The following is a 27,346-nucleotide window of genomic DNA, read 5'->3' as shown; positions in this document are numbered from 1 at the left end:
AAAATGTTTTCAGAAACACGTTTCTGTGAACTATTTTTGTAAAATACGAGATCGTATTCCAAACGAGCCGCCATTATGGTCAGCCTTGAAATTCGGGAGAAGCCAGACCCACATGACGGATTCGTCATTTCCGGATTTCATTTTTTGGGCGACAATACAGATTAGCTCCACCTGCTGTTATGGAGACGTATTACGTCTTGCGCATGCACACAACGTACGCTCAAGTTCGGCCTCGCTTCGGTGTGTTCCGAGGCACTTTTTGGACCGACGGGAGCCGAATGATCAGTGCCTTTTCTGCCGACGGTCGGCCGTCGAGTTGGTGTGTCAGAGCCTTAAGAGCGTTGCAGTAGTTGGCAAGGGGGGTTGGGCTCCCCTGTCCTCTGAGAACTGGCAACCAAGCTCAGCAGCAGAAATCATGTTAAGAGGGGGAGTGTAAACTCCATCCTCAGGTGTCCCTCAGCAGAAGACTAGAAAGAAGAGCATGTCTACTTTTCTTCTCCCTGAAGAACGTCAGTCCATCCCTGGGGTGCGCTCTGGCTCCCCTATGGTCTCAGGGTCGGATTTGCGCCTTTCCTCCTTTCACTCTTCAGCCTATTCTTTGAGAATTAAGGCTGACAGATTTAGGCTACATCTGGTGGCTCTTCTTTGGCCCCACATGATATGGTTTTCAGCTATTCCTCTTCTCTTGGACGAGACACTGTCGCTCCCCCACACTAGAGGGACTTGCTGTCTCTGGTAAGCGAGAATCTGCAATGCAAGAGGCCCAGGCCCCTTCCAAAAACTAGGGTGGCCTAAAAAAAGCTGTTTGGAGGGTATTTGCCACATAGCACAAGCTCGCCAGGTGGATCCCTACTTGGCGACAGCACGGGACATCCTGTCATTCCTGCCGACCCAGCTTAAGGCTGGGAAGATGTTCATACCGTGCATGGAATGTTGGTAGTGGTCAAGGCAGTGTGCGTTGTTGCTTCCACACTTAATGAGCATGACTGTTCCCTGGTCGGTGGTCTGCAAGGCCAGACATTTGTCCGTCTTTGGAGTTCAGACGCAATCCTTGGAGCACTATAGCGTGCCTCCTGATCTTGACACTGGGTTCCTCCTGGCATAACCTTTTGCCAGGTTTCATTGCTGGAATGCAGCTGCTGGCACCTCCTTTGGGGAATGATTGCTAAGTGCCACTTATTGACCACACCCCTGTTCCAGTTGGGCCTGCCAGGGAGGTGTTGTTACTCTGATCAGTTGGCCTTGCAGAGGGCAGGCCTTCTGACTGCCCCCTATCCTTTCACACAGAACCTTTGCACCTTGGTCTTCAATCGGGGTCACTTAAAGGGTCCTCATACATATACAATATGTAACTGTGTGGAAAGTAGGGATGTCACCAGTGTTGGGAAAGTTACTTACAAAATGTAAAACATTATAGATTACTAGTTACTGTCATTTGAGAGTAATTAGTTTTATTACAATATTACTGTCTCTGAATTGTAATGCTTTACACTACTTTTGCGTTACTTTTCAGTTACTTTCACCAAAATTTTAAAGTATGTCTTGGCAGGTATTGTGAATTTTACCACGGGATCAATAAAGCCTGATCTTTATCCAATTTAATACATCATAATTTCTTTATTCATAATATTTTGTGTTATATTAATCTGAATCTGAAAAGTAGGCTAATCTATAGATGAAATAGCCTAGTGAAGTTAAACATAGGCCTACAGTAGCCTACTTGACTCTAAATTGTTGTGGAGTAGAATAATAAAGTAGGAGAAATTGAAAATACTCAATGAGAAGTAGGCTACCATACAACTGTATTGAAGTAAGGTATAGTTAGTTTCCACCACTGATAAAATGTAATGCTTATATTTACATGTAGCAAGCCAGTGGAGGAGACAGTGGAGCATGTCCTGATTTCATGCAGGTATAAACAAGCAACATGTTTGCAGGGTCACAGAAGTTAGGACGAGCAGAAGTCAGGGTCAAAAATGTGCTTGATAGTGGGGTCACCATGGAAGGGAGGAACAATATATTACAGTTTTGAAAAACACCGCTTTAATTAAACTAGTGCAGTGCCTGTTGAAAATGTGCCTGTTTGGAATGGGCGATTGCTTGGCCTGTGGTATTGCTGTTTGTAGAATTCTTCAAAACCAAATTGTACCCCAAAATTACTTAACAGAAGGACCCCAAACGACTTAATATGCAACTCCACTGTATAGCCTACTACTGACTTACAGTGATAGGCTACTTCTACATCAGAGGAAGACATTGTACTACTATATTTACCTGACAGAGAACGCTGCAGATTCAGAATGTAATCACAAAATATCACAATGACAATGTGGAGTAATCAGACATTAGCCTCATGGACTCATGGCAGTGTGATACCCATCCGGCCCGTTATGAGAGCTAATCAGCACCTATCTGCGTTCATCAACCACCAGAACCGGACCGCGTGTGTGTGTGTGTGTGTGTGTGTGTGTGTGTGTGTGTGTGTGTGTGTGTGTGTGTGTGCGCACGCAGAGAGAGAGAGAGAGAGAGAGAGAGAGAGCCGTTGTCTTGTGTCGTATGATCGTTAACGAATTTATCACTTCAGCAGAGGTGTTCATTTCCATACAGGTTTAGTGGCTTGACGGTTAACGGTGAAGTATGGATTTGATTTGCGGGGGTATTTTGGCGACAATAATGTTATTAGTGTTGTAAGATAAGATAGACTTTATTAATCCCACACTGGGGAAATTCCTGTGTTAGTTAGCAGTAGACTTAATTAACCCAACCCAGGGTAAGTCTGATGAAAACTGATGTGTCTGCCCGGGTTAGATCTGAGATTTTCTCACATTGCACAGCGCTGTGAAGCAATAATCTCCGAGATTACGTTATGTTCTGCCAGCTCACAGCAATTTAATACAATAGCAGGAAAAGAGTCCCCGCTGTTGTAAAGCGTTCTGCATGTGGCGTCTGCGTGTGATGTGCAGGTTACCTTCCCCCAAAACACGGACATACATATACAAATACGTCTCGCTTTATTAGATAGATAGCCTGCCTTTAAGTGGCATCACGCTCTGTCTGCCATTTGTTGTCTGTAACTGGTTGTGCTTTGCATGTGTGGGATTCTGAAACGTCCTTAAATTCGGGAATTGTCATTTGTTTATGCAAAGTCAAAGACAGTAGACAAAGACAAGTAGTGCAACTTTGCAAATTTTTGTGGGTCTGAGGTGTATGTCACATTTTAGCTGCCAAAGCTCTGCTGCTCTCTGTCTCAGGGTCCTCAGGGTGAGAGGGGGAGTGGCCAGCGGCTAGAGCGACAAAAGTCAATGTGTGCTTCTTTTACCTATATATTTAACGATATCTTTTGCATTTCTAATCCAAACAACGTCAAACTGGCACTGCACTTACTCGTGCCTGTAGCAAGACACCTGTCAAGTTTGAAATCCATCGGATATAGAGATATGCGCATAACACACAGACAGACAGACAGACAGACAGACGTTCCTGCAATTTATAGATAGATGACTGTAATGGGATATAATAATAGCTGACGGTTAATTCCAGTAGGAGGCAGTAATGCAACATATGTCAACTGCCTGGCTGTTACTGCATTTGACAGTGTTTGCCTCCGCTGATGCCAATGAGCATTAAAGCGTAACTCTCGCCAAAATGCAACCTAGGGTCTTTTTGTCAATGTACCCGACTTAACTACACCTTAACTACACCGGTGCACAAGGGATATACTAAATCTGTGGCTACTTGTTTTGATATCGACTCATTTTGACTGCCGAGGTGGTAGCAGCCGGAAACAACAAGAGCTATGGTGAGTTGTTCAAAACCTCTCTTTTTAGTAAACTCTGGGTACACAAACAATGTTCTCAATGCTTGAGTTCATGTGTAGAGACCCTGGTGATGCTTGGAGCAAAGTTTCATGTTGTGTCGAGCCTTCTTAGTGTTTTAAAAATAGCTATTTTGAGGCTAGCATAAAAGTGCCCCTATTACTCCCATTCAAAAGGCCATTTGACCGAAAAACGAAAATACAGTACATCTTAAAAGTGACGCTTCCGTCCTAAATATGCTTTTAAACGAAAGTTTAACTCGGGTACATTCACAAAAAGACCCTAGGTTGCATTTGGCGAGAGTTACGCTTTAAGCAAAGCAGCTATTTCTGTAAGGCCTTCTGCAGGCTGTTGAGAAGACATGTCTGTATGAAATGCACGCTTCTTTTTCCATCTCCCTTCTGCCTTACAGTAAAACTGAACTGTCTTCCGGTGTTGTGCCAAACAACTACCTGCAGAAACCGATTTTCAAGCGGTTTCCTTTGCTACAAATGTCAGACATGTTGTTATGATACAGGGTATTTGGTTGAATTAAAAATGCAGGTTTTCATACCAAAATACCTTATCTTGTGTAGATAATATAAGCCTTGTATAATTAAGCGGGTGAGTAATAAAAAATATCAACCCTGTACAGTTGTCATGAAGGAGGAATTTAGCTATAGAAACAAAAACTCAGAAAAAATTAGCGAAAAAGAGCTGTCATCTGTAGCTGCTGTAATCCTGTAAAAACGCCCACCAATCACTGCCTCGCGGTCCATTTGGAAAGAACCAATGAATTGCCTCCTTGTCCCGCTGGACGAGCCTGAGATCAGCGCACATCGTCACTGCCCGGAGTTTTTGCAAGTCTGGCAAGAGAATGGAGGAGAAAACTCATCAGAAGTTGCCACTGCCACCATCATTGCTATCATTCTGTTGGACAGGTACGTTTTGTTGTTGTTGTCTTTTTTCTTTTTTTTGGGGTGGGAGGGTGGTATAGTTTGTTGTTTATAGGAAATGTCTCGGGCATGTCTGTGTGTGGGGGGAGCCACGAGGGCAAGGGGAGGTTTCCCAGAGGAGATGCTACTTTCAAATCTTGATAGCTTTTCAACTTTACCAACCCTGCCTTTAAGGAAAAGCATGTAAGATAATGTTGTGTGTGCATCCCCATTACTTCAAGAGCCAGTCTGCCACAATGGTGTATGCTAAGGATTGCTCTGTTGACCGCTAATGCAAAGAGGCCCTCAGTGAAAATTAACTGAGACCACTCTAGTGCTATTTCTACTTTGTGTTTACCCTTCTCATTATGAAGGCCCCTTCTCCCTTAACTCCTCTGATGTGTGTGTGCATACACAGTATCGTCATACCAACCACCTCTCAGATGGCCTGCTTCACACACACTTAGGAACCACTTAAGTTTGTAAGCAGAATATTACCAGAAAGTTTTGGATTGTCATAGTGAAAACTGTGCATGCTGCCCTATTCAGGTCGAACCAGCAAATCAGGTTATTTTCCTTTCGACTTCACAGGTGATGTCTTTTACAGCAGAGGGTGCTAGTGTGAAAAAGACAGTGAGTGTCTACAGACAAAGGATCGAGGGATATCGAGAAAATAGGAAGAAAGAGAATGAGGTTGATGGATGATGAGAAAAGTGAATCGATGTGATAAAGAGGAAGGAAAATAGTCGGAGGAGGAGAACAGCAAATATTAGCATTTCGTCTATACAAGCGTTTTCAAGATGTATAATTAATCATCTTACTATGATTTGAAAGCTGTTGTGTGTACTCTGTTAATTTGTTTCTGATGAATTGTTATGCTGATAACAATTCAGTTGAGATGAAGTGAGCGGGTGGAGAGAGAAAGAGGCTGCAGACAGACACTAACATTATCAATATGTGTGTGTGCAAATGTGATTGAATAGAAGGTATGGTCATACAGTATGTCATTGTGAAGCTAGAGAGACAGGGCCTAAAGGTATTCACACACACAGCCACATGTTGTTAGCTGGCATTCCAATGAATTTTCGTGTATGAGAAACTGCACCACAAACCAGTTTCCATTGCGTTTTATTGTCTTGTGGCGAGCTGCAGCCATTATCTGAGCGGATACACACCACTGAGTGTAAGAGGAAAAGTGGATTTGATTTTGGGTTGAAGTGTCCCCTTAAGGTTTTTCTCAACCTTTCTCCCTTAATCTATCTCTTACACCACTGTCCTCTTACTCCTAGATCTATTTCATGTCATGAATAGAATTGGAAGAAATTGAATTCAATACACTACAGGCCTCACTGCCATGGCAAAGCTGCCACAAAATGAGCTGCTTTCATTATACCATAACTAGAACAATAGCACAGGACGCATTCTCTCTTTCGGCCCTCTCATGCTTACTAATCTTTTACCTTTTTCATTTTTTGTTCCTCGCTTACTCAGAATTCCTCTTCTCATCCCCTACTATTTTACAATCTTCCCCCCTCCTTTCTCCTCATTATTGTATGATAACACCCCCCCCCTCCTTCCTGCATAGTCTAGTGACTATAAACAGTAGGAAGTTTACTACAAACACATCCAACAACCCCCACTAACCAGCCAGCCAACAAGGACAATCCCTCTTCCTTTCAATGGACCGGAAGGTGTTATGGTTTTGCAAGTTCAGGGTCATAAACTAAAGGTGGCAGTCAAAGATAGGGATGTCACAATACCAAAAATCTAGTAGTCGGTTCCGATACCAGGACGATATTCAATACCAAAGTCTATACCACGGTGTGTAAAAAATAAATAAATACAAAACGAACAATAATACTTACACATTATTTAGTGCATCAGCCGGATGTCCGTCACCTTCCACTTTCTTTGTACTGGCATTTGAAACTTGTTGATTTATGAAGTTTATGGTTAACTGCCCCTCAGATGTCTGCAGGGTAAATACAGACAGCTAGGCTAGACTAGACCAGTCGAAAAACGACTTTGTCTGTTCAAGGACACAGTATGTCCAGAGCATTAGGTGGCTCAACCGTTCATTTAAAAAACTCTCAGTTCAACTTCATGGCTTTGCTTCAGCTCTCTGCTAACAACAGGAACACTAAAGTAGGGCTTACAATTGTAGCTGCAAATCTTAAAAGTACATCAGCTTGACCAATAAAATAAGTCTCAATATCCACTTCCTGGTTTTGTAACAACGGATCTTGGAAAGGAAACCTAAATCTCACCTGAACTCTTAGAGGACTCAGCACTTATTGAATCTCAAATCTGATTTCTGTGTGTTTCTCAGGATGATCAACATATATTAATCCTGTATGGGTACAGCAGGCAGTCAGCAAAGGACCTTCTTAAGCTCACTTAGTGTTGCAGCAATGTGAATCTATGCTAAACACAAGGGTTTACTATTATGAAATACATTCCAGTCCTAGTCTTTTCACTTTTCCTGAGGAGGGTGGACTTCAGGCTTCATCTACACTACTACATTTTCTTTTTATCATTTTCTTAATTATTTAAGACAAAAATAATCGCTCGATGGTGTTTTAAGCCCCCAACGTCGACTTTAAGGCACCTAACCCTAACCTTAACCTTAACCCTAATCCTAACCCTAACCATCGCCTAATCCTAGTGCCTTCCAGGCAGCACTGCCTGGAAGACGACGTTGGTGGCTTAAAACACCAAACACCAAAATAATCTCAGTCCACACGAGAGCTTTAGCTCCAGTAGCTGAACTAATCTCCAATCATATTATCTGACTAGCCAATCACATGACCACCCACATACACTGGGCATGTGCGTGCCAGTGTAAACAGGAAGTAGATTGTCCGGCGTTAATCCTCGGTTCAAAATCATGGATGTATAAACTGAACATACAGAAAATACTTGGGCGCCTGGGTAGCTCAGTTGGTAGAGCACGCGCCCATATGAAGAGGTTTATTCCTCGACGCAGAGGCCTGCGGCGTTGTCCTGCAGGCCTTCCCCCTCTCTCTCCCCTTAATGTCTGCGCTCATGAAAGAACAACAATGGCGAAAAGTAAGCCTAGCGATTTATTTGCTTGGACTGATGACGAGGTAGAACTGTTACTTAAAAGGAATGTAAGCCTACCTAACCGATAAGACTGCATCATCGTTTCCAAAGGCCTCCGTTTATGCCCGTCCAGACTACAATGCAAACCCAGAGTTTTCAAACCAAAACGGGGGCAGGAGCATTTCCAAATTTCTGTGTTTGTTTTTTTTCTGTTGAGTAGTGTGAATGCGAGATGTAAACGTAGCAAAATATATTTGTTTTTAAACCCAAACGTAGTAGTGTAAATGTAGCCTCAGAATCAATGACATGGTTGTTTTTTTTTTTTTTCTTTCTTTTTTTTTAACAGGGCAAACTGACCTCAGACAGAGAGGGTAAACGAAAGGCTGCCCTCCTTTGCATTTGACTTGTTGTCCCCAACATTAGTCATCACCTGTTCACTTTCACCCCTTTCACCCCCCCCCCCCCCCCCCACCCCCCACACACACACACACACACACACACTTTCTCCCCTCCACTTCCACTTGTTGTCCCAACATTACTCATCACCTGTCCTGTTTCACCCCTTTGCATCTTCCCCCCCCCCCCAAAACTCCTCCTATCATGGCAGGTGAGACAGTCATGGGTATAAAGGTAGGCTAATATGAAGCGATCAATCTTCTCTGCTCTGTGGCTGACAGAGTGAGTGGCGGAGGAAGGTTGCAATTTAAAAAGACACTTGGATTGACTGTTTTCATTGCACAACCATGGGACTGGGAGTAAGTATTGGAGCCTCTTCAAATGTATTGGACTAGTTTCTTAAGGACGTTTTTTGGCCTCTCTATTTAAATGACAATGTATTTTGCAATTGTCATTTCACTTTGCAATTTTGTCATTCAATTTGAATATGCATTTTGCTATTGACAATTTCATCTGCACACTGGCAATGCACTCCTCAACTCAGTTTAAATTATTTTTAACAAAAATTGGAATGAAAGCTCAATCAATAGCATTTTATTTTGCCATGGTTTTTTTGGTCTCTATTCAAATGGCAATGTATTTTGCGATTGTCAATTCAATTTGCAATGTCATCATTAAATTTGAATATGAATTCTGAAATTGACAATTTAATATGCATGCAACGTTGCATTGAAAAGTTGCAGCGTTCTGAACTGGCCAGTTTCAGCTCGGCATCAACTGATTGAGGCACCAGCAACTCAGCTAGTCAAGTTGCCAGTGGCTGGTTTTAGAACAAAAGGCACATCATCAGTTTTAACAGTCAATATCGAAGTCAGCTGGTCATGTTAGATACAACTAACTGTTTTATATCAATGAGTTACAAACTGTCAAATGGTCGAAATGGCAGAGTTTTGGACGGAGGCTCATAGAGCGCCTGTGAGCATGGTATATGGTTGAGCGAGCTAGAGAGTGACTGCAGAGAGGGAGCGCCATTACTAGAAATGCAACTGTAGAAAGTTAAGATGCTAGAAATTATATATATCTAGAAAACCCTGAAAAGTGGGAAGTTAGAACAGAAGTACAGAGAGTTGTTGCTATGGAAATGATACACCCTCTCTTCTAGTTGCATTGGTGTAAACTGGCAGGTAAACTGGTCAAGTTTTAACTCGTATCATAGCAAATATTTGGTCTGAACTGGGCTGCAACAAGTTCTTCCTAGGCCATATTAGCATGTATTATAAGAACATGTTAGCAGCCGTTGACACTGCTCTTGCATCTTATTTTGTTTCACTTTCTTCAATCCAGAGAGGGAAAGACGAGTACAAACTGGCGGCAACCACAGATGGCGAGCACAAGAAAGAGAAGAAATTTCAAGCAAAGAAGGATATGGACGATTTGAAGAAAGAAGTTGACCTGGTGAGTACACAAAAGATACACTTGAGGGAGATATACGCAACATTGACCACACAGACACACCTGGTCCTCACCTTAGACCACAGACAGGTGTAATGCGGCTCCCCAAGTCCATTGTCCCCCCCTCCTCCGTTGCACACCATCCAACTCTTTCAATCCTCCTGTTTTTTTTCCCTCCTCCTGCTCACCTGTGGGGAGGGAAAAGGTAATTAGAATTTTCTTTTTTTTTAGGGTTCTTTGTTTGGGTAGGGAGCAACATTGCAGTAACCAAAGAGACAGATACACTATTTCAGAGGTTAAAAACATGAATTTATTCTGATTTAAAAAATCTAAATAAATCCAATACTAGTCTAAAGGCACTGTTCATATGTGTCCTTAAAATGACCTAGCCACAGTCCAAATACCTCTATGGGTAATACAAATTGTTCATGATTTGGGGAGTGTTCTACTTAGAGTCCAGGGCCGATTCCGTTCCTTAGCATCTTGTCCTCCTCACGTGGTCCTGCTGTCCCTTGAAACTGCTGCGGCTGCTGCAGAGAAGAAAACAGGCCCCCTCAGGCATGAGTACACACAGACAGAGACTTTATCACACAAATAGGTCCAGATCATTGGTCACTTTCCTTTACTTAGCTTATACAGGCGTTGAACCAAGTATTTCCCCCTCCATCCAGCTTGTTCAAGGCTACGATGAAAAACGCCTCGTCATTCAATACCAAATTTCAAAATCTAAGAAGCAAATCTCATCAGCGACAGTGAGCCAAATAAGCTTCAACCAAGATCTAATAATGCTGCTGATTGGCTGTCTATTGTTACACGTCGTAAAGACACGCAGGAAAAACTCTGTTACTCGCAAAGACGGGGCTCACGTAGCAGTAGCTGAAAAATAAATACAAGATGTGTACCTTAATGTGTAATGTTGTAATTTTTTTTTGTTCAAATTAATTTGTTCAGGAACCAGTATCAAAGTCACGGTATTGGTATCGAAAATATTTATAACTATACCCAGCCCTAGTCGTTAGCACCTGGCAATGGACTTTGTGCCGGCTGGGTCCGGATTGCTGTAAGGATAGTGGCTGGCTGCTGGCTGGCTGGGGACTGACTGTGGATGTGTCTCCGGAGCTGTTGTCAGCTCTCATCCCAACTGAAGTCTCTTTGTGCCGGGGGAGTGAGCCAGACAGACTGTGCTAACTGACTAAATTAGCATTAGATTAGTCATCTATCTATACAGCTAACATTACATGTCAAACTAAATCGTGGGTTAGCCCAGTGCCATGGTCAAAGCAATCATACTAAAAATAACTTTAGAGCGTGTTGAACAATGTTGTAACCTTATAACCACAGACAGGTGTAATGCTGCTCCCCAGGTCCATCGTCCCCCCTCCTCCGTTTCACACCGTCCAATTCTTTCTGTCCTGTTTTTTTTCCCCCTTCTCCTGTGGCCAGCTTATATTTGTGGTTGGTCCCTCCTACTGATGACACCATAGGCTGGCTCCACCTCTCAGGTTAAAACCATGTTCATTAAACGAGTTCAGGAAAAAAAAAGGTCACATGCTGCCTAAACCTGCCGAGTAGGTTCCTCCTCCATCTCCTCCCTCACATGGAAAAGTGCACAAGCCCTAAGCTATCCTCCAGACTCAAGATTTTCTACTACTACTATTAGTTCTGATGCAGGCAATTGGGGCAAAATTACTCAAAAGGGGGGTATAAGTCAGAGTAAAAACATGTAAGATAAAAAACAACATAAAAAAGCATGCATAACACCAGAGCAACACGTTTAAAACACACTTTCACCCTGTGACACATGCATGGAAGTTTAGGTGGGTTTCCTGTGTAGCAGTAACCCCAATTTGTACTGCTTCTACTGGAGCTTTTTCTCAGTCTGTATCTGTAGCTGGCTGAGGTCATTTCCCGAGAACAGTGAGGCACTCTTGCTTTAAGTTCATCCCCAGGTCAACGAGAAGGGCTGATAAACCACTGACTAAAATGTACAATGGTCACATTTTATTAGCAGAAATACATTTATTCAAGGTGTTTATAGGTTTCATTTGTAACGTGAATGATTTATCTCTTCTTAAGAACTTCTTCTTTTGTTCTTTAATTACTGCATGTTTATTGTGCAACAGCCTCTACCCAATGTCACCCACCAGGTCACAGAGTGCTGCAGGTTATTAGGCAATAAAAATCCCATATCTAGATGACATATTAATGATTTTTGTTCTCGGTACATCTTAACTAGATCTCAAAGTCCTGCCGCCTGCTGAAGGACATCTCAATGCCATAGCAACCGTAACACCAGTCCGCCATAACCTCCCTAACTTAGCATATCATTTACTACAATTAACAGCAGGTGGTGTCTTTAATGTCTCTTCCAACTGCTGAAAGTGCATTGTGTCTTCAGAAAATGTTACTTTGAGAACAAGAAAGGGGCAACAGTGATTTAATGTCATGTATTGATGATCTTCAGGTGTCAACTTTGAACCATGGTTGAAGAATAACAAACTATTGGACAGTAGTAAAAAAGTGTAGTTGGGTCTCCATGGAGCCAATGAAGCCGACATGTTAATAATTATTGCACCATCATACAATTAACTGAGGCATCAAGTACAGCTAAAAGACAGTGGTAACCATTGGCAATTTTATTTCATCTTGGGTGACATTGATTGCTCGCAGCAAACTGTTTGAACCATGCAGACCTCTCAGGTTGTCTGGTACAGGTCTGCTTTCTTTCCCCAGAGTCACAACTAAACATGGAAAAGAAACATTCAGTTTTTTTATGCACCACATATCTGGAACAAACTCCCAGAAAACTGGAGACCTTCTGCAACTCTTGCCTTGCCTTGGGTGACTCCATAACTAACTGAGCTCTTGGCGGTTTAGCTCTTGTGTTTGGCTGCAAATGTTCAATCATCAGCCAACTCTAATTTTACTTGAATGACTGCTTTGACTAATCTTAAAATCACACTGTATGGACCGACATGCATCCATAATCTACCGGGTGAGCTAGAGGTCGCCCCAGATGAACGATTTTGCCTCGTCATCTTTATGTTCCCTGTGTCCCTCTGGAGGACATGACAGGACATTTTCTAATCCTCAAAGGAGAGAATATCTGCAGTTTTAAAATGACAGGGATTTTAGCTTGTTTTACGCAATGTCTCTCAATCTCTTTCTTTCTCTCTCTCTCTCTCTCTCTCTCTCTCTCTCTCTCTCTCTCTCGCTCTCTCTCTCTCTCCATAGGATGATCACAAGTTAACCTTGGATGAACTTCACAGAAAATATGGAACTGACCTAACCAGAGTGAGTACTCTGCTTGTATGTGTGTGTGTTTGTTAGTTTTTGCGTGTTTGTGAGCCACAGAGGCACATAAGCCCAGAGGCCAGGGAAGAACTTACTATACACAGACAATTTTGCCTGTAAAAACTTTGCTACCGCTCTGCAAAAGGCAGACTAGTGAATATCCAGGCACTCACTGTCAGCGGACTATTCGGAAATGAATTGAACCGCTCAGCACTGCTGTTGTTGAAGTTGCCTGTGAAAATCCCAGTTTATACAGTCTATGGTGAAAACCCAGCGTAAAGCACAGTGAGACTAAATGTATGTTTTTGTTGTTTTTTCAAAGTGTGCGGCAACCTGTGACAACTGCCCCACTCTCATTTCCAACCAATCACATAATTTCTCCCATCCCGGCTGTTAGTGACCCAGGTCGTACGCAATTCACGTTAATATCGACCCTAATGATGCCCTGATCCAACCCACCTCCAACCCAAGTAGATCAAAGAGGGTTAACCCATTCAAACACACAGTCAACCTTGGTATAACCCTTTTTATATTTTATTTTTTTATTTAACCTTTATTTAACCAGGAGAAATCCCATTGAGATTCAGAATCTCTTTTTCAAGGGAGTCCTGGCCAAGACAGCAGTATAAAAGTTCCATATTTAAAATATACAGCAAAAACAGACAACATAAAACGAGAAAAAAAAAAGGTTGGCAAATTAACAGCATCTCCACATAATCACCAGCAGCACTCAGTAGCAGCACATGTGCATATAGTACTCAAGTAATCCTTTATCCTAATTTTAAACTGTATCAATGTTGGTAGGTAGTCTAATTTAAGATGTTTTTGCAGTTTATACCAGGATGATGGAGCAAAAAATTTAAAGGCACTTTCACCGAAAACAGTTTGTGTTCGGGGAATGTCATACAAGATTTGCCCATATGATCGAAGATTACATTTCCCGGTAGTGACTTTAGGAGTCAGGAGAGAACATAAATAAGGAGGGAGTTTACACAGTATGGCCTTAAAGAGAAAAATATACCAATGCTCCAACCTGCGATTATGCAAAGAAGGCCAACTAACACTCTCATACAAGCTACAGTGATGAGTACAAAAACTAGAATTAGTTACAATGGCCCTGGTTGAGCCATTGGTGTGAAAGGGTATTAGATTACACCTCACACCTAGCTCTTTTTTTTCTGTCAATCTGCCTGTCAAACCTGTATTTTTTATGTCTATTTTTTAGGGTCTTACCAACAGCAGAGCAAAAGAGATCCTGGCCAGAGATGGCCCAAATGCCCTCACGCCTCCTCCCACAACGCCGGAATGGGTCAAGTTCTGTAAACAGGTAAAAGTCACTTTTTCTGAGTTGAAATTCCAGTTCGGGACTGTGCAACATTTTCCATGCCAAACAGAAATGTATTTCACATATTTAAATGTCAATGCAAAGTCACTTTAATTTGGTAAAGAGAGAAAAACCTGTAAAGTTATGACACTTGAATGTTGTTTAATCTCATTTCCAGCTGTTTGGTGGTTTCTCCATGCTGCTGTGGATTGGTGCGATCCTCTGCTTCTTCGCTTTCACTATCCAGTCTATAACAGAAGATGAAGCGGCCAATGATAACGTAAGGAGGTCTTTGTTAGTGTATGATATTAATTAAAGAATTAATAGCACTAAAGATGAACTGACTAACAGTCTTTTTTCCCTCGCTGTAGTTGTACCTGGGTGTGGTGCTTTCCTCTGTTGTCATCATCAGTGCATGCTTCTCCTACTACCAAGAGGCCAAGAGCTCCAGGATCATGGACTCCTTTAAAAAAATGGTCCCACAGGTGAAATTCGCTTGACTTTTTGTACCTTCATGTACCTCTATCACACCTCTGTCACAACTTTTTGAAACAGAAAACAGCATAACTGAAAAGTTATGCAATTATGCAATTAGTTGCAATTATTTACAAAATAGCTCAAAATGTTGCTCATATCATGTTTACAAATGATAAAATATCAACGAATAGCCGTATTGCTTCATCAGCATTACCACACTGATGACTCATTTTTCCATTTATCATCTGGTTTCTTGCTAATGGGAATAAAATCATGTATAATTCTGGTCCGAAATTGCCCTAACAAAACATATATTTCATCTTGGTTCTCGTAGCAAGCCCTGGTCATCCGTGACGGCGAGAAGAAGATGATCAACGCTGAGGAGGTGGTGGTCGGAGATTTGGTGGAGGTGAAAGCTGGAGACAGGATCCCCGCTGATGTGAGAGTCGTCTCTGCTCACGGCTGCAAGGTCCGTACCTTAAAGACTTGTAATTAATCTCCCTTATGGATCAGTGGCTTCAAACAGCACTTAAGATAATACATATGTATGCATTGTTATAGTTTAGTATAGCTATACTTTAAGTCAATTGAGTCTTTACATTACATTAGTTAAATGTCCATCATTCAGTTGTTTTTTTACTAAAAGGTTATTTCAAATTGGAGTACCCAATTTCTGTTAAACATATAAATACATTTTACAAAGTGTTCTGTGTTCTTCTCACATAGATTTAAGTAATTCTTTTTCACTTTATTCAAAGCAAACAATGACCACTTATAGTGTATAACCTGATTGTAAGGTATTATATTTACCTATACCACAGGCATTTTACTTAACTTAAAGCGCCCAATGACCACTTATTGACTTATAATCACATGATAATACCTTACAACAGTGATTATTATGCATTATAAAAGGATTAAAATGTATTAAATTATGAGACTTATAATACACTATGATACTGGTAAGTATAATGATACTCAACCTTATTATAAGTCATTATAAGTCATTATAAAATGGTTTATGTGTTTTGATTATTGTTATGATTATTCACGAGTGCTTATAACTATACTTATAAGCAGATTATAAACACATGAATGCGTTCATAATGCGTTATAGACACAAAGTGACCAGCTATTATAGAGTATTATGATACTTGACCTTAAAAGTCATTATAAAAATGCTTTTTGGGTGGTGATGGCACAGTGGATATGACATATGGCTTTGGTGTGGGAGATCTGGGTTTGATTCCCACTACAATACATCAACCAATGTGTCCCTGAGCAAGACACTTAACCCCTAGTTGCTCCAGAGGAGTGCAACCTCTGATATATATAGCAATTGTAAGTCGCTTTGGATAAAAACGTCAGCTAAATGACATGTAATATAATGTAATGTTATGATTATAGTTATAAAACATTGTGATTATTTATGAGTGCTTATAACTTTACATAAGGAGCATTCTAAGCAACAAACTTTTGTTGGTCCTGTAGACATCACGTCATTTTCACTTCTCTGGATATCTTTGGTATTTCATTCTTGCTTTACTTTTCACTCCTTCAGGTGGACAACTCCTCTCTGACTGGTGAATCTGAGCCTCAGACTCGTACTCCCGACTTCTCCAACGACAACCCTTTGGAAACCAGGAACATTGCTTTCTTCTCCACCAACTGTGTTGAAGGTAGAGAACTAACAAATAGCAGACAACATAGAAGTTGTGTAGACTTTTAAATAGATTAAAGTTAAATCCAAGTTGGAAGGAAATTAAACTTAAAAAATGATTTCATGAATTTACAGAAGTTATAAAAGGGCTGGCTAAATTTATGTAGACAATATACAGTAAGTTCATGGTAAAAAAAGGAGTTGCTACCCCACTTTTTTCATGCCATTTTTATTACTCAAAAAGTCTCTGGCTTTCTTCAGGTACTGCCAGAGGAATCGTCATCAACACCGGAGACCGTACCGTCATGGGTCGTATCGCCTGCCTGGTTTCCAGTCTGGAGGGTGGCAAAACTCCCATCTCCATCGAGATAGCACACTTTATCAACATCATCACCGGCGTGGCTATCATCCTGGGTGTTACCTTCTGTGTCCTCTCACTCATCCTTGGGTATGGCTGGCTGGAGGCCATCATCTTCCTCATTGGTATCATTGTGGCCAATGTGCCAGAAGGTCTCCTGCCTACTGTCACTGTGAGTTTTTCTGGCCGAGTCTCATTCTCTCATTAGTTGATGCAAAGACATATGTAATAAAAAATAAAGATATTATAGCTATGAACACTTGCTTTCTGTCTCTAGGTGTGTCTGACCCTGACTGCTAAGCGTATGGCGAAGAAGAACTGCCTGGTGAAGAACTTGGAAGCTGTCGAGACCCTGGGCTCCACCTCCACCATCTGCTCCGACAAGACTGGCACCCTGACCCAGAACAGGATGACCGTGGCCCACATGTGGTTTGACAACCAGATCCTCGAGGCCGACACCACAGAGAACCAGAGTGGAGCCTCCTTTGACAGGAGCTCTGCAACCTGGGCTGCCCTGGCCAGAATCGCCGGACTCTGTAACCGTGCCGTCTTCCTGGCAGAGCAGACCAACGTCCCCATTATGAAGGTGAAAAGCTTGTAATAATAAACATGTAATATCTGATCTCCACAAAAGAGCCTAATCAACTCACCAGTGGAGGAAAATACCAATAACATTGGCTTTTGATGTAACAAAAAACATCATTGTTGAATTGATCATTGAAATTTAAAGTGGCTATGAGGATTGATTCTAGCGGCCCCTTTGGACAAAAGCAGTAGTGTTTTTACCACACCTGCTGTCGTAAAGATCTTTTTTACCGAGTGCTGGCTGGTTACTGTATTACCCACTGTATTACTAAGTTAGCGTTACCGGGACGGCATATAGTTGCGATGAATGTTTTGCTCAGAATATCATTTACATAAGGGAATACGTTACTGATGCATCATTGCATTTTAAGTGTTGCATACGGTAACTTAGCCTACTTTGGATGTATTGTGAGCTAAACTGGGCACTAAATGGAAGGGGGACATTATTTCATGTAGGCTTCTTACGTACAACCACATCGCATTGTAAAGTTATTTTATGATTGAAATGGTCATATTACATACCTGTCTAGGAGGAAGAGGGCCTATTCAGGGTCGGTTTTGAATTCTTTACAATCCCGTAATTCAATTGTCTCCATCTGTTAAAAGCCCTAGCGGCGTCTGTCAAAATCCAACTTTGTGGTGCGCCTGGGTAGCTCACCTGGTAGAGCGTGCGCCAATATACAGAGGCTCAGTCCTAAATGCTACAGCACATTGCTGCATGTCATTCCCCCTCTCTCTCCCATTTCATGTCTAAAGCTGTCCTGTCAAAAATAAAGGCCTAAAAAAATGCCAAAAAATCCATCTTTTTCCTTTGCTTAAATCCTCAGAGAGATGTAGCTGGTGACGCCTCAGAAGCTGCCTTGCTGAAGTGTATTGAACTGTGCTGTGGATCCGTTCGCGTCATGAGAGACAAATACCCCAATATTGCTGAGATCCCCTTCAACTCCACCAACAAATACCAGGTAAACAATCCACAGAGTTTACCACAGCTTTCAAATTTGTTCAACATGTATATGGAAAAGGTTCAACCTTTCTATGAGAAGCGAAGTCATGCAGATTTTAATCGCAAAAAACCTTGCAAACGTAGTATTATAAGATACTTGCAGTGGTATCGGAGAGAAATGTTGATTTACGCCCTTTAGTAGTTGGGTTTTTCTCCATCGACCACTTTTTTTTTATAAATGAGCATACTAGCATACTTAAGAATACAATTGGGATTGAGTTTTTTAAATACAACCTTTCCATTGTCCAAAAGCTCTCCATTCACAAGAATGCAACTCCCGGAGAGACCAAGCACCTGCTGGTGATGAAAGGTGCCCCAGAGAGGATTTTGGACCGCTGCTCCACCATCATGATGCACGGCAAGGAGCAGCCTCTGGACGAAGAACTGAAAGACGCTTTCCAGAATGCCTACGTTGAGCTGGGAGGACTTGGAGAGAGAGTTCTGGGTACAACATAGCTCCATTCTACAGTCACATTCTTATGTCTTTAACTAGTGTGTCGAGAAACAGTGATCTGTGAACTTACGACGAGCATTTTCTTCCTGTCTTACTCAGGTTTCTGCCATTTCAACCTGCCTGATGACCAGTTCCCAAAGGGCTTTGAGTTTGACGCTGATGAGGTGAACTTCCCCACTGAAAACCTGTGCTTCATTGGCCTCATGTCCATGATCGACCCTCCTCGTGCTGCTGTGCCTGATGCTGTCAGCAAATGCAGGAGCGCTGGAATCAAGGTATGTAACTGTAGTCTTTTTAGGTGTACAGTACATGTATCTATAATTTCAAAACCAAAACCACAATCATGTCTGTGTTAATACTTAACTTCTTCTCTCTTAGGTTATCATGGTCACAGGTGACCATCCCATCACAGCCAAGGCTATTGCTAAAGGTGTGGGTATCATCTCTGAAGGCAACGAGACAGTTGAAGACATTGCTGCCCGCTTGAATGTGCCAATCTCAGAAGTCGACCCCAGGTCAGTACACTTACTAAAGCTTAGTTCTGAGTGTTCTGATAACACTAAATATTAAGAATAAGACTTTTTGGCAGATGAACACCATGCTGACAATTATTTACATGAGGTGAGCAGGAGCAGCAGTTCTTCCTAATACTTGTACTTAGGGGTGGGGGAAGAAATTGATACAGCATGGCATCGCATGTTTTCTGTGGCAACATTGTATTGATACACAGATGCCAGCTATCGATCTTCTACTATATTAACGACATGTGAGAATTTAACTTTTTTCAATTCCATTTTATTTATAGTATCAAATCATACAACAAGAGTTATCTCAATACACTTTACAGATAGAGTAGGTCTAGACCACACTCACACATATAATTTACAAAGACCCAACAATTCCAGTAATTCCCCCAAGAGCAAGCATTTAGTGCAACAGTGGCGAGGTAAAAAGTGTTCTCTACCAACTCTGCATTCTGGGAGTGCAGTCTGCAGTGTTCTAGTGCAGCAATAGGGTATTAAGGGTACTATGAGCTCTTTAAGATATGATGGTGTCTGACCATTAAGAGTTTTTTAGGTCAGGAGAAGGATTTTATACTCAATCCTGGATTTTACAGGAAGCCAATGCAGAGCTAATACGGTATAAATATCTCTTTTCTTAGTTCTTGTTAGTACACTGTGGCCGTGCTGCAGCATTCTAGATCAATTGAAGAGTCTTAAGGGACTTGTTTGAGCATTTTTTCAGAATATATCCTGATTCAAAATAATTCCGAGATTTTTTAACAGTAGTGCTAGAGACCAGGGCCATGCCATCCACAGTACCTATATCTTAAGATAATAAACTTTGTAGATGTTTAGCCAAGTACAATAACTTAGTTTTGTCTGAGTTTAACATTAGGAAATCATCCATTTTATGTCCTTAATGCATGCTTGAAGTTTAACTAACTGACTGGTTTGATTGAAAGATATACTTGGGTATCATCCGCATAACTGTGAAAGTTAATCAAGTGTTTCCAGATAATATAGAGGGTTTTCACGACGCGTCATCAGACCCGAAGTCGCCATATTGGAGGTACTCCGCATCACAACAAAGCACAGACGCTGAAGTAGATCCAGAACGCCGTCAAGGAAAATGGTTAATTATTGCCGTGTTTTAGGTTGTACCAATAGGTCAGGCCGAGAAAAACATTTGGAATATTATAGACTTCCAAAAGTTATTAAAAACCAGGGAGAGGAATGCCAGAAGTTATCAGAGGAAAGGAGGCGCTTGTGGTTGGCAAAGCTCAACCAGGATCTACGAGGGAAAAATCTGTCTTGTTCGGTCTTTGAAATGAAAAAAAACGATTGCGAGTCACTTGGCTACACCTTGAGTATCGCAATGATATCATACAGTTAAGGTTAGGTTGATTAAAGACATTATTGCATTACTTACTTTGGCCTTCACAACACAACGGTCATTGGACTTGGTACTGCGTCTCCCTCACCCATCCACACACTATTTGGTTATAGGCCTCCAAACTTTTGTAGGATTTAAGGTCTTCCGCGGTGTATGGGCTCAGCGAGAAAACCAGATAGTTGACTATATAGGGATATGCAACTGAAGGAAGAATCACCGGGTCGCCATGGATCCAAGAAGTGGGAGCCAACTTGTAGGGATCTGCACCGCCAGTAAACCGTAATTTCTCAAAATATCGCGCCTTTTCTTGTGGTCCAAGTCCTTCCCTATTTGCCTTTGCATCTTGGACACGTTTTGATGAGCTTTTCTGTTGTGTACATAAAGTATTAAAGTATCCAAAGCGCACAACACTCCATTACTCCATTCAGTTGTTTACACCGAGTGCCTCCAATATGGCCGCGCATCCAGGTTACCGCCCAGAACGTGACGTCGGTGAAAACCCTCTATTGCCTAGAGGAAGCATATATAAGGTGAATAGAATTGGTCCCAGCACAGAGCCTTGTGGAACACCATGACTATCTATAGCGTGCCTGGATGCTTCATCGTTAACTTAGCAAACTGAGCTCAATCTGATTGGTGAAGGTCGATAGGAGAAAAGCAGTCCAAATATATGTCAGTTCTTAAAGCTGTTTCTAATGGTCCTGCATTTAAAGGTAAACCGGAACAAGTTGAGGCAAGTGTTGATGAATTTTATCTGTAGTTATAATTTTGTCATTAAAAGAAGCTCATGAAGTCGTCACTACTGAGAGCTATAGGAATATACGGCTCAACAGAGCTGTGACTTTCTTGAAACAGTCAGTGGGTTATGTACACTGACTGAAACCAATCAAATCTATTAGTGAGATGAACGCAATTCTGAGACTGCCGTTATTGTCTGTTTGTGATGATGAAATAAATTATTGAAGAGCTGGGGGTGTCACTCTTACAGGGGGAGCTAGTGGTGCTATGATGCCTAGTGGAGAGTGTACCTGGTAGTCAACTAATGATGTGGATAATGAGTGCCAGTGATCAGTTGCATGCTAATTGTTCATGTTATTTAAGTAAGCAAATTAAGATTTATGCCATCAGGTTTGGCGCTCCCACAAAAGATTAAAATTGTCAATAAATACAACAATATGCTGCTGGCAGACGATGGAGAGCCATGTGTGGAGGCTCGGGAGCCTGGAGAAGCATCCTATTCCGCAACCTAGCGAGGGCACTAGTCCAGAGATAAAGATATTCAGTCTGGAGTCTTTTAAAATGCCAAAGAGCTGGTTAAAATTCTGTTTTAAAATCTCCAACTGTTGCCTCCGGATATCATTGGTGCCCACGTGGACTACCACCATTTCCACCGAGGGATTGGCCTCCAGTATCTACGGTATCCTGGCAGAGATGTTGTATACAGTAGTGCTGGGGAAACACAGTGGGAGGATTGAATATTGACATGCCTTACAATGGAATCCCCTATGATGAGGGTTGTAGGCCCAACGTGGACTGGAAACCAGGCGGGTGGATGTAGCAGCTGTTGGTACAATATTCAGGGCAGAGGGACGAGCAGCTGCTCTGGAGCTGGTCCTGTCGGTGCAGGTGCAGGAAGCAGGCAGTTTTTGTCCCAGGGACCTAGTGAGAGGAGGAAACTCCTGTTCATCCAGCACTAAGAACTGAGGCAGATGTCTCGGGCTGGAGGTGGACCAGTAGGTGATTTGCCTCCGTGTTGAGCCCGATGAGCCCAATGAACCATGGTGCTGATTGTCCCGGGGTGGAGCACAGTACAGTTTTGGTCCTGGCTCCCGTTCGCAACTACTGGTCTTCAGTATGTGGGTGAGCCAGCTTTGTCCATGGAACCATGTCATCCAAGTTTCCACTGGCAGTCTCAACTGCAGCCGCTAAGGTGCTGCGGCATTGGATTACCATGGAGTCCATGAGCCACTCCTCCTTACCGAACTGGGAGCAACTGGACAGATGAATGTTGGCATGATAAAAGTGCCCAGGTTTAAAATACTCCATAAAAGGGACTGGCTAGCTTAGCTGCTAGGCTAAAAACAAACCTTGCTGTGCTAGAGTTGGCTGTTCAGTCTGTGTAAAGCTGCAGACACGCACAGCAGGCGGCGCTAATCTGTATTGTCGCCCAAAAATGAAAACCGGCAGCTGATTGGACGAACACGTCACGTGGGTCTGGTTTCTCCGGAAATTCAAAGACAGACTGTCAATGAACTGACGCTCATTCCGCTCCCCGTTTCCGGGTTAGCACTCTACCAATCAGATGGGTCATTTGAGTCCGACTGCCGGCAGTGCCTGCCCCGCCAATTATACATGTCAAATCGGCCAAAATGAAGGCCGACAGCCCCTCGGACGGACGACGGCACTGAACACACCGAACAGACTCGAGTCACTGACCTCTTTGGTGTGGTGTGGTGTCTGTTTTTGAAAGAATTTCCTGTTTCGACATGATTTTCTTTTTGTATTGCCCTGATTATATCCCATTCTCAATTTACCGCTCAAAAACAGGATGTGGTATTACAACCATTTCCTAATGCTGCTGTGATTTCCTCTCCAGGGATGCCAAGGCCTGCGTTATCCACGGAGGTGAGCTGAAAGACATGAGCTCAGAGCTGCTTGACGATGTGCTGAAACACCACACTGAAATCGTCTTCGCCAGAACCTCCCCTCAGCAGAAACTTATCATTGTGGAAGGTTGCCAAAGACAGGTCAGCATCAAAGAAAGTTTAAGAGAATTTCACAGACACTCATTGGGAGTAAAAGCTTTCAGAAATGTCTAATCGTAGATTTTTTGTTTTGTAAAAAAAATGTAACTTAAATTTTGCAGTGAACATCCTAAAACGTCTTACTTCTCTCTGCAGGGAGCCATTGTGGCTGTGACAGGTGATGGTGTGAACGACTCTCCAGCTCTGAAGAAGGCCGACATTGGTGTCGCCATGGGGATCGCTGGATCCGACGTCTCCAAGCAGGCTGCTGACATGATCCTACTCGACGACAACTTTGCCTCCATCGTTACCGGAGTGGAAGAAGGTAAGACTTACACCAAGGCTTAAATGTGGAATACAGACTGCAAAAAAGCATTGATGTAAGCGCTTGATTTTCCTTTTAATATTAATTTCTAAATGACTTTGTCAGGCCGTCTGATCTTTGACAACTTGAAGAAGTCCATCGCCTACACTCTGACAAGTAAAATCCCTGAGATGTCACCCTTCCTCTTCTTCGTCCTCGTTGACATCCCTCTGGCCCTGGGAACGGTCACCATCCTCTGTATTGACCTGGGAACTGACTTGGTGAGTTTTTTAAATGAGGGGATAATAGGGGATACTAGGTAATCGTATTTCTTACTGTAACAGTTTTTCATCATAGGAAAGTCTTTATAAACTCAAATGTGTGTGACAAAGAGATTGAAAATACTTCACTGACTGATGTTTTCTCCCTTTTTTATTTTCTTATTATCTCCCAGGTCCCTGCCATCTCCCTGGCTTATGAAGAAGCTGAGAGTGACATCATGAAGAGACAGCCCAGAGACCCCAAAACCGACAAACTGGTGAATGAAAGACTCATCAGCATGGCCTATGGACAGATTGGTAAGCATACCTAATGGTACCTAAATTATATTTAGGTGACAGAAATGATTGTTGTTATTTTGTGCTTTTCTATAATGTTGAACCTTTTCCAAAAGACCCATCAAAGTGCTTTTCTTCTCTGTTAGGTATGATGCAGGCCGTAGCTGGCTTCTTCACATACTTTGTGATCCTGTCTGAAAATGGTTTCTTCCCCTTGTCACTGCCTGGGATCAGAATGCGTTGGGACGACAAAGATTTAAATGACATGGAAGACAGCTATGGACAGCAGTGGGTCAGTAATGCTCATGCTAAATGAATGGTATAGTTCATTCACATTTTCAAGGGAAGAACAGGGGAGGAAAATTAACTAATATTTTTAAATGTTGTATTCACCAGACATACGAGAGCAGAAAGGTCCTAGAGTTCACATGTCACACAGGTTACTTCGCCAGTATTGTGGTGGTCCAGGTGGCCGATCTGATCATCTGTAAGACCAGGAGGAACTCCATCCTGCAACAAGGAATGAAGTATGTATAAAGACATACAGTATAAGGCCTTTAGGGTACAGACACTGACTTCCAAACATGTATTTTCTTACACGATAAAGTGTAGTGTATTTGTGTAGTCTGACCTTTGTCTTTAATATCTTATATTTCAGTCGGTTTATAGACAACAACATAGTCAAAAGTTTCGATAACACGCTAAAACATCTGACAGTGAATTGTTTATGTATAATTATAATTAGAGCTTCAAGAGTTGTCATCATAATATTAATCAAAGTGTAGAATGATCTCAGGTTAATAAAGTAACACATATTAGTTGAATTGTTCTAACAGTGTTGACTCTTTGCTTCCACAGGAACCGTGTCCTCATCTTTGGTCTATTTGAGGAGATTGCTCTGGCTGTCTTCCTGTCATATTGCCCGGGCACAGACCTTGCCCTCAGAATGTATCCTCTTAAGTGAGTAAAACCCACACGCAACCTTATATACACATACTATTTTCACTAATAAATTATACTGAATTTATACAACTAAAATGGTCTTATTTTTATACACAATATGCATTAGGTTAATCCTTATTAAAGTTGTCATCCATGAAATTCTTTTTTTCTGTTGATTTACTGACATTAACTGCACTTGAGGTTTCTTGCCAACATTGTTTTCTTTGTATTCCCCAATGAAGTTTAAGTCAGTGTGTTTTAGCGTCATTATCTTGTTAAAAAAGGTGGATATTATCTAGTGTCACTGATACATTTCAAAGGCAGAATGAAGCCAAAGCGCTACTGTAACAATTTTCCCACCAGAGACAAATAGAAAGCAGTAAAAGCAAGTTTGACTCATTAGCTCATTAGAGTTTCACAAGTGTCTTAACGACTACTCAAAGTGCTTTTCCATAGTACAGGCATCATTCACCGTTCACACACATTTATACACAGGTGACTGAGGCTTATTACTAAAGAAAGTCCAAGATTTGCAGAGATTTTGCACTATTTTCAGCAAATGTTCAATCAATTAAACATAAATATTTGGCTAACAAAACCAGTTGACAATATTTTGATTATTCTCTTTTGCTTTTTAGACACTCAAAAGCAGCCCACAAATTAAAGAAAGGGCTAAGCTTAATGTTAAATCTCCATGTGATGGTCTGTGTGCTAAATCTCTGTGTCGTACCTTAGGCTTACTTGGTGGTTCTGTGCTGTCCCCTATGCCATCATCCTCTTCTTTTACGACGAAGGCAGAAGATATATCCTCAGACGCTACCCAGGCGGTAAGACCTTTACTCACTCTTCTTTTTGCCTTTTGAGGCTTTTGTATCACACATTTTCTCCTTGGTGGTGAATGTGTGTGTGTGTGTGTGTGTGTGTGTGTGTGTGTGTGTGTGTGTGTGTGTGTGTGTGTGTGCGTGTGTGTGTGCGTGCGTGCGTGCGTGCGTGCGTGCGTGCGTGCGTGCGTGTGTCCATGATTAATGTGCAACAACCAGACAGAAAAAAAGCAATTTAAACTGACACAGTTTACATTTTGGGGGATTTATTTTAACAAAAAATGTCTTTTTCCACTGTGTAGATGGCCCAATGCTATTTTTGAACCTGGGCTAAATTAAGTTTTACAGTTTCACTCAAAAGTGGAAATTCCAGCTAAGTGATTTTTGGCCTTCTGTGAAACCCATCAATTTATAGTGTGTAGAGTTACACTTACTTCTAGTATGATGATGTCATCCTACAGCCTGGGTGTAAAAATAAAGGTCACAGCCTTTTTAGATCCACCAAGTCATCCCTTCTTTTGATTTGTCTGTGAACGACAACAAGGAGAATTTAGACCCCAAATGTGAGGCGAAACCTCCAAAAAACTCTGTCTCTAATTCTGTCTCTTTTGGTTTCTAGGTTGGGTGGAACAGGAGACATACTACTGACACAACAAGACACAAGTTATTTACTGCCATGTTACATATGTGTCTGAGATGTTAGTCAGGCCCAAAAAAGCATGGATGAATAAATATAGATGTATTGATATCAATGTTTTGATCTATATGTCATTCACAATAAAACATTTTCTGTACCATTGTACATTAAGGCTTTTTTGTGCCACACTTTTGTTATTGCTTCTCTGACAAGTAAAGGCTAAAAACAGCATTTTTAGGGATTTGATGCAGGATGTTTTTCAAGGTTCAATAAATATGTACCAGTGAGTCAGGTCCGGTGACCCATGCAGTGGGATTATCCACCTCAACAGTTCCTAAACTTCAGTTCTGGAGACAGATTCGATTCGAAGAGGGTGGGCATGAATTTAAAATAACGCAATTATGATAAAGAGAGAAAGAGTTATCCACACTTCACAGAGCAAATGGGATGTTTTAGGATGCTTTAATAACCAGCATGAACAGCTCACATACAACACATCCTACTTTGAAAACCAACAGCTCCAAATAGCGCATCAAAAACGTCAAATTAAAATCAAATATTAGTGTTAGATTAGCTGTGTATACTTGTGACTGATTAAATAACTGATCATCACTATCGAAATCAACCACTAAACTGTTTTAAAAAAAAAA

At 41.8% G+C, this 27,346-nt stretch overlaps 2 protein-coding genes across 2 annotated transcripts in view; both read left to right on the top strand.

Annotated features, from left to right (window-relative positions):
• LOC116044414 (sodium/potassium-transporting ATPase subunit alpha-1) overlaps positions 1-27,346 on the top strand; it is a 110,504-nt gene that overhangs the window by 25,729 nt on the left and 57,429 nt on the right. The window lies entirely within an intron of this gene.
• LOC116044417 (sodium/potassium-transporting ATPase subunit alpha-1-like) lies at positions 8,428-26,861 on the top strand. Its single transcript, XM_031291555.2, has 23 exons — positions 8,428-8,547; positions 9,533-9,643; positions 12,875-12,934; positions 14,160-14,261; positions 14,437-14,538; positions 14,630-14,743; positions 15,070-15,204; positions 16,297-16,414; positions 16,657-16,925; positions 17,031-17,339; positions 18,166-18,300; positions 18,594-18,786; positions 18,895-19,070; positions 19,174-19,310; positions 23,288-23,438; positions 23,592-23,760; positions 23,866-24,020; positions 24,194-24,317; positions 24,443-24,588; positions 24,693-24,823; positions 25,155-25,256; positions 25,974-26,065; positions 26,679-26,861. Exons 1-23 carry the CDS (start codon positions 8,536-8,538, stop codon positions 26,705-26,707), a joined length of 3,072 nt encoding a protein of 1,023 aa, XP_031147415.1. The 5' UTR covers positions 8,428-8,535; the 3' UTR covers positions 26,708-26,861.

The sequence above is a fragment of the Sander lucioperca genome, chromosome 24, assembly GCF_008315115.2.
Source record: "Sander lucioperca isolate FBNREF2018 chromosome 24, SLUC_FBN_1.2, whole genome shotgun sequence".
NCBI classification, from domain to species: Eukaryota; Metazoa; Chordata; class Actinopteri; order Perciformes; family Percidae; genus Sander; species Sander lucioperca.
The sequence above is the reverse complement of the archived record's forward strand: the minus strand, read 5'-3'. Positions and strand labels throughout refer to the sequence as shown.

Bases quoted from the DNA above. Each gene is read 5' to 3' on its own strand.
- LOC116044417 (XM_031291555.2), top strand. The intron at 15,205-16,296 runs GTCCGTACCTTA...TCACTCCTTCAG, and splicing joins TCTCTGCTCACGGCTGCAAG to GTGGACAACTCCTCTCTGAC. The intron at 18,301-18,593 runs GTAAACAATCCA...ATTGTCCAAAAG, and splicing joins ACTCCACCAACAAATACCAG to CTCTCCATTCACAAGAATGC.